At 34.5% G+C, this 8,251-nt stretch overlaps 1 protein-coding gene across 1 annotated transcript; it reads right to left on the bottom strand.

Annotated features, from left to right (window-relative positions):
* Positions 1-3,104: 3,104 nt before the first annotated feature.
* On the bottom strand, positions 3,105-6,909 carry LOC112499631 (bifunctional dTDP-4-dehydrorhamnose 3,5-epimerase/dTDP-4-dehydrorhamnose reductase-like). The gene is made up of 2 exons (XM_025102940.1): positions 6,356-6,909; positions 3,105-3,970 (listed from the first exon to the last, which is right to left on the bottom strand). Exons 1-2 carry the CDS (start codon positions 6,803-6,805, stop codon positions 3,515-3,517), a joined length of 906 nt encoding a protein of 301 aa, XP_024958708.1. The 5' UTR covers positions 6,806-6,909; the 3' UTR covers positions 3,105-3,514.
* Between the last annotated feature and the right edge of the window lie 1,342 nt (positions 6,910-8,251).

Below are 8,251 nucleotides of genomic sequence, written 5' to 3'. Positions count from 1 at the left end.
TGGCAATTTCATAATTATTGAGAAGTCTCGTCGCGTTTATGAATGTTCAGATCTGACGATTGTAAATCTAATCCAAGGGTTGAGAATTGGTTTTACAGGTCTCACGAAAAACCATTGGTGTGACATGATCCCAAGTCTATATATATATATATATATATAGAGAGAGAGAGAGAGAGAGAGAGAGAGAGATGTTGGTTATTATACAACCTTTGACATTTGTGCAACCAATACAACCCAATCTCAATCGTCCATTTCATTTTTATAATCCTCATGGTGTCACCTCATCACCCCAAAGTTTTAATTATATATATATATATAAAGATATAATAGTATAATAAATTTTGTACTATATTTTCTACCATTTGGTTTGATTGGTTTACAACCATGGTTATAAATTTCAAATAAGATCATCCAAAGAAAGACAACCCTATAAGGCAAACCCCATATTTGACACAAAGACATCCAATCTACATTTCTTATACACTTCATATTCTTCAAAATTTTCAATTCTTCACCAATGTGGGATATCTTAAACTCAACCACAATTCACCAACACCTCAATACTCAATTCTCATGATGCCACCTCAATACTCTTGGTTCTTCCTTTAATATATATATAGATTAAAAGAATAATTTTTTATACTTAACAAAAGACAAATTGTATGAAAAAGTAACGTACTTTATCTTGATTCTTATTTTGGGTAACGTACTTTTAAAACTTACATTTTGGTACCTAAAAGGTAAAGTTTTAAACATTTAAGTACTTGGGTAATTGGTTGAAGCATTAACCGGTTATCATGCTGATGTGGTGAGTGATATAATATTCAACTCAGTATTATTTGCTGACGTAGTTAGTGACATGAATTTTTTTTAATCTAAAGTTAGTCTTTCAACCTGTTACGCGGATACTTAAATGTTAAAAAACTTTACATCTTAGGTACCAAAATGAATGTTTTAAAATGTACGTTACCTAAAATAGGAATCAAGTTAAAGTACGTTATTTTTCATCATTTAATAAATAATAAAACTTCAGTAAATGGTTTTAATAAAATATTTAAATATTTAATTCAATTTTTAATTATTGTGTTTTTAAAGAATTTTTATTTAATTAAAGATATACGGTTGGCAAATTTTATTTTCATTCATATTATATGTAACGATTATTTAAAATAATCAATTAACGTAAACTTTTTCTATATTTTGTATTTGGTTACACACACTCACATCTATGTGTGTGTACTTTTTATGAGTAAAATACGATTTTGCTATGTAACGTGATTTGGGTCATCGAAATAAAATGGCGTTTTTTAACAAGACCCTTTCACAATGCGACTTGGATTTCCGTCACATCAGTGGATAGTTAATCGTACAACATGTTTTGATGCATCTTGGGTGGATTACTGTTGCAGTCCAGGAGGCGGATTTTGCTCGTTTTTATTATCTTTCCGCTCGAGTTTTGGGTGGTTTAGTTTCCAACTCTAGTTCGTCCGACTTGTGGGTTCTCTGCTTGCTTTGGTTCTGTTTTCTGCTCGAGTTTTGGATGGTTCTGTTTCGGCTTAACTTTGTCTGGTTTTTGGGTCTCGAGTGGGTCCGTCGGAGCATGGGCTTATGGAATTTGGTCATGTTTGGGTTGTGTTTAGGTCCTGCATCTTTTGGTTTTTGTGGATTGTGGTTGTTTTTGGCCTTTTGGTAGGTTTTGTTTGGGTTCTGCATCTTGCAGAAATGGTTGTTTTGGATGTGTTTCTTGTTTGTCTTTGGTGGCTTGTAAATATGAATGTATATAGCTACTACACCCTGTTTTAAACAAGACTCTGTAGCGAAAATTTGGGGTGCTTAAAAATCCGACCAATCTGATCAATCCGACCCTACTCAAGCTGAAATAACCTGAAGCAACCTGATCCTAATGGAGTTGTAGAATCTTTAAGACGTATATATTGGGTTAAATATTGAGTTACTTTTATTTGAACCGAATCCAACCTCATGAATCAAATATTTTTTTAATTATTGGATTTAGTATGGTTGTTGAGTCTTGATTAATATGTACATTAGATAATTACACCATCATGTACATATATTTTTAATTTATTCTCCGTCTCTATATAACTCCTTTGTATTATATATATATAGAGAGAGAGAGAGAGAGAGAAAGAGAGAGAGAGAGAGAGGATGTTTACTTTGCAAAATCATGTTATTTGTACAAACCGTACAAACCTCATTCAACCAATCATAATTTTGTTCATTTTTTGTAATTATGAGAGGTTGATTAATCATTTTTATTGTGAAGGGTGTTAATCATTAATATTATCATCTTCATTATATTAATTTTAGAGAAATAATGAAACAGTTTCATTAAAATTTCATAAGTATTATATGAAACAATTTCATAACCATATATGAAACAACTTTATCAAAAAAAAAATTATATGAAACAATTTCATAAGGTTAAACAATTTCATGAAAAAATTATATAAGATCAAACAATGAAATCGATGGATGAGTATGGTTTACACGGTTTGTACAAATATTGGTGGTTTGCATTTGATCGCTCTCTCTCTATATGTGTGTATGTGTGTGTGTGTGTGCTTGTGTGTTGTAAGATTCCACATTGGTTGGGGAAAGGAACAAAGGACTTGATACCTCATCTATCATATGCGCTTTAAAACCGTGAGTCAAGGTGTGTAGACAAAATGGACAATATCTGATACGGTTGGCCCGGGATGTTACATATGGTATCAAAGCTGGGAACCTGACTAGTATGGGTTGGCCTCCCAAGGGAGTGGATTATAAGATCCCACATTGGTTGGGTTATAATATGTGTGTGTGCTTGCGCGTACATGCAAATTGAGAAAATTAATTGAATATGATATACCTAAGCTTTAAAAAATATGAATAAGTTATACCAAATGGTTGATGATGAAAAAGAAATTATGAGTACAATAGAGAAACAACATATTCATGGTTAATATAATATTTTGATGTACAAGGTATCAACCCAACCAACCCGTAATTTAAAAAACCACTCAAGCAAATAACTTCTTGATCCATACAGACAGATTGATCAACATAGACATCTTAAGTTTAATCCATACAAGACTTAATGGAAAATCAACCAAACAACCCCGAGAGCAATCAAAGAACCAAGGGATCGTACCGTCTGATCATATAACAACAATCATGTCGAATGACGGAAATGAAACAGAACTCCAGTATATCTCACCTGAACGTGAGGTCTAAGACAACATGTATACAGACTTGACATCTACGTGACAAAATGGATGAGCCTTTCATTCTCCAATCCGAAATCGTATACAATGTTACATAACCAAACAAATCGACAACCATATCATTTCCGACAATTTTATTCGTCATCAAAGACGGTCGGGATGATAGAAAACATGAAAAATATGCTATATCGTAAGAAATCTTCATCGTAATCGTGCAATCCGAACATATAACGATAAATATATTGTCCAAGAAAAAAAGCAACGGAATTGAAGAACTTCAAACCTTACGATCAAGCTGCAACCGGTGTCTTCCGGTTCGGCTCAAACACAAACTTCACGAGCGATTCCTTGATCGACAAAAGCTCGGGAAACTCGGTTTTCAACTTGGTGGTATCGAGTTCGTTGTTGCTTCTCGGAGCCACGATCACTTTCGCTTGCTCCTCGAGATTGAAGTTTTTCCACGTGAAACTCGAGTCGATGTACTCACGGTACATCTCCAATACCTCGTTGTGGCTAACGCAACCGGGGTTTGTGAAGTTGTAGATCCCGGTGAGGTTGCGTTTCGCCATTTCAATGGAGATCGGGAGGAGCTCGTCTAGAATGGTCATGGAGTTCGGGATGTTTACCACTTTCTCGTAACGACTGATCTTTGTGATGAAGTTTCGAGGGTTCGTGAGATCGGAAGAGATCGGCATTCTTACCCGCAGCGTGCATACGTTATCGTACTCTTTGAGCAATTCCTCGACCTGCAGATCGAACAACGACGAATACGTTATCGTAGTTTTTAACCGAGCTTTTAGTCTTCAAATTACACATCAGGATCTTAGATTTATCAAACAAAAACATCATAAAGCACAAAACCATCAAAAACAATCATTGCATATATCTTCAAAATCATACAAAAATTCAACAAATAAGAATAACAAGTTTTATAAGAATACATGGAACCCCAGATTAATTTCCAAAAGAGCCCTTGAAGATAGAACGGAGGTTTACAACATATATAAATTGCATGAAAAAGTAACGTACTTTAACTTGATTCCAATTTTGGGTAACGTACTTCCAAAACTTCCATTTTGGTACCTAAGTTGGAAAGTTTTAAACATTTAAGTACCCGGGTAACCAGTTGAAGCATTAACCGGTTATCATGCTGATGTGGCAAATGATGTGGTATCCAGCTCAGTATTATTTGCTGATGTGGTTAGTGACATGGATTTTTTTAATCTAAAATTAGTCTTCAACCAGTTACCCGGGTACTTAATGTTTAAAACTTTACATCTTAAGTACCAAAATGGAAGTTCTAAGAGTACGTTACCTAAAATAGGAATCAAGTTAAAGAACATTACGTTTTTCATGCAATTTGCTCCAAAATAATATATATGCCGATGAAAAAGCTTGGATTTTTCTTGAATTTGCACATCAAGATCTTGGATCCTCTACAATTTCATCATCAAATTCAAACAAAAATATCATAAAAGAACAAAATAATCAAAAGGGTTGTTGCACAAATCTTCCAAACTAGATTCATGTTAATAAAAGTCGAATCGTGAAGTAAATACCAAGTCTTCTTACGATTCATCATGGTTTTACGCTTTACGTGATCTTATCATTTATGTGTGTCCTAATTCAAGTAAAACATAACAACACCCACCCGTGAAATGAGATACAAAATAGTGTGTGTGTGTGTGTGTACGCCAATGAAAGGTCGGATTTTTCTTCAAAATGTGCATCAAGATCTTAGATCCACAACATTTTTCTTCAACAATCTCACACGAAAAATATCATAAGAACACAAAGGGGGCGTTTGGGATTTTGCTTATTTGGAACAACTTAAAAGTCCTTATCAACTTATTATAAGTTAGAATGGTTTAACTTCTTCAAAAACTCCTTATTACCGGTTTGGCACCGGTAGAAGTTGTTTATCCRAACACTCAAAAGTGCTTATTACCGGTGTAACGTCGGAATAAATCAATAAGTTGTTTTTATAAGCAATCTCAAACACCCCCAAAATAAGCAAAAGGGTCTTTGCACAAATCTTCAAAATCGTACCAGAGTTTAATGAAGTTGAATCTTGAAGTTAATACCAAGTCTTCTTACACTGATTTTACTCTAGTTAATCTTTTCATCTCTTTGGATCCTAATTCGAGTAAAACATAACACCGACTCATGAAATGAGACACAAAATAGCTCAAAATATCAACGAGAGCCTGGATTTTTCTTTAAATGTGCATCAAGATCTTAGATCTACAACGATTTCTTCAACAAATTCACACAAATATATCATAAAAACACAAAATAAGCAAAAGGGTCGTTGCACAAATCTTCAAAATTGTACCGGATCTTATTAAAAATCGAATCTTGAAGTGAATACCAAGTCTTCTTACCATTTATCATGGTTTTAACTCTTTAGTCAATCTTTACATTTATGTGGGCCCTAAATTATAAGTCTCATACAAGGAAAACATAGCACCAAATCACCCAATGAGACACAAAATTGAACATATATATACATATATATATATATATATACATACACCACTGAAAGCTTGGATTCTTCTTTAAAAATGCACATCAAGATCTTAGATCCACCATAATGTCATCAATAAATTCACACAAAAATACCATAAAAACACAAAACCATAGGTGGGTCATTGCACAAATCTTCAACATTATTACTGAACTCTAAGAAAAACCAAATCTTGAAATAAAATAGGTGGGTCCCAACCTAAAAGATAACATAAACCCATGATTTTAGGCACAAAATTCAATAAACCAATGAAAAGGTTAGGTCTGTCATCAAAATTTCACATCAAGAACTCATAAATCACCTCAATTTTTCAAGAAATTCACACATGAATACCATCAGAATACAAAATCATTTCATAGATCATCAAAATCTTACAAAGATTTATATGAAAATTAAGCCTTGAAATAGAATTTTAGGCACAAAATTGAATAAACCAATGAAAAAGTTAGGTTTGTCTTCAAAATTACACATGAAGAACTAATAAATCACCTCATTTTTCAAGATATTCACATATGAATACCATAAAAGCACAAAATCATTTCACAAATCATCAAAATTTCACCAAAATTTATACAAAAATTAAGTCTTGAAATAGAATTCTTACCATAGCTTTAGTCTTGGAGTAGAAAGATCCGATGAAATTCGGAGTATCCTCTTCCTTAAACCCGACACCCGACCCGAGTTGATGCTCCGAATCATACTCAAATATACAACCAGTAGCATAATTAATCAAAATCAACCCCTTTTCACGGCAAACGTCGGCGAGAGTTAGAGTTCCGACGACATTAGTACGGATAGTCTCCACCTTGTGTGACTCACACCAGTCAACGTTTGGTCGGCCGGTAACTCCGGCGGCGTTGAATACATGACTAGGGTTAACGGCGGCGAGGTCGGCGATGAGGGTTTCGCGCGACTCGAGACGGCCGGAGCCGTAGGTGTAATCAATGCCTTGAGCTTCGCAAAGTTTGCCCAATAAACCACCAATCCAACCGGTTCGACCGTAGATCAAGAACTTTAATGGAGACGCCGGCGAACCGTTGGATTGGGAACCCATTTGGAGGTGAGGTAAAAGAGAAGATCTTCCGATCTGTCTCCGGCGGATCTCTCTAGTTTATAGGAGGAGTGAGATTCGCCAGCTGTGTTTATCTGTGTCGGTGTGGATTGAAGTTGGTTCCAAGATGAAATTACCATACAATGATTAAGAGAGTAAATTATATTTTTAGTCCCTGTAATTTGTTGAAAAGAGAAATGTAAATTACATTTTTAGTCCCTGTAATTTGTTGAAAAGAGAAATGTGGTATGACGTACAAATCTGATTAAAAACCGACACCGACTGATACTGATGTCACAACAGTTGAGATGATGTGACACCCGATATCTTTGTTTCGTGCCAGATAGGTAATTGGATATTTTCGGTGCAATTCTTCCTCTTTGGCACGAAACAAAGGTACACGCGTCAGATCATCTTAACTTTTGTCGTGTCAAATGTTAGTTGATGTTGGTTTTTTTTTTGAAATATATAGTATTTATATATGGTAAATAGAACAAATAAACTTGCACACCCTTCTCATATTTGATGATGTTTGAACCCCTGATCTTTTAGGAAGCCAAACACTCACATACCATGGGTGTGTTGGTTTGGTGAGACAAAGCAATATCAAAATACTGTGTTGAGGACGGTGTAGGGTTACAGGATTTTTTTTTTAAACTGAATATTGAATTCAATGTTAATGGTTTGGTTGATAATGTTGGTTTAAGTGGTCTAATTCGTTAATGCTTATAAGGTAGGTGTTACTATAATCTCGATGTGTAATCAAAGTGTTTCGAAGGACGGGTTGAGTAGAATTGATGCATTAAGGGATTGAAGTGTGATGCTCGTTTGATAATGAAAACTGGAACCAAAATTGTCGAGGTTGCTAGTTCGAATAAAGTAATGATCTTGGTTTAAAGGATACTAGATGTGTAAGAGTATTCTCCCTCACCTACTGGGTAAGATTCTCGATCAGTATCATGCTCACCCAGTAAGCTAAATAATATTTAGTAAGTGTTTGGTAAATGTCCCATTAGTAAATTTTCAAAGTTTTTCTTCCGGATATAGTTGCAGGAGTTGAACAGAGTATGAAAACAAAAGGTCAGTAAAAATCAAATTAAAAAGTCAATTAAGAACTTGACATGACAGTTCACATCACAGTCAACTTAAAAATGAATTTCCAATTTAGTCAACTGTTACTTGCCATACAAGTACTCGGTTCATTTTGGTAGTGAAAAAAAAAGCGAAGGTTGGTTATTTCTTGAAGTCGACAACTCGAACTCTTGATCCTGATTCATGATTTGTTCTACTGTCTGTCTATCTTGATTTGTTCTACGGTTTTGTGTGTTTTTGAGATAGTAAGAGAGTCTTTGACTGTTACCAGATTTATAGAGCATTATACTGTGTTAGCAAGATTCAAAACTTGTCTTGTATTTGAACATTTTTATATTAACCTGGATATCTAACCCG

Source organism: Cynara cardunculus, assembly GCF_001531365.2.
Source record: "Cynara cardunculus var. scolymus isolate 2C chromosome LG 16, CcrdV1, whole genome shotgun sequence".
Taxonomy (NCBI): domain Eukaryota; kingdom Viridiplantae; phylum Streptophyta; class Magnoliopsida; order Asterales; family Asteraceae; genus Cynara; species Cynara cardunculus.
Note: the sequence above shows the minus strand (reverse complement) of the source record. Positions and strands in the feature narration are given on the sequence as shown.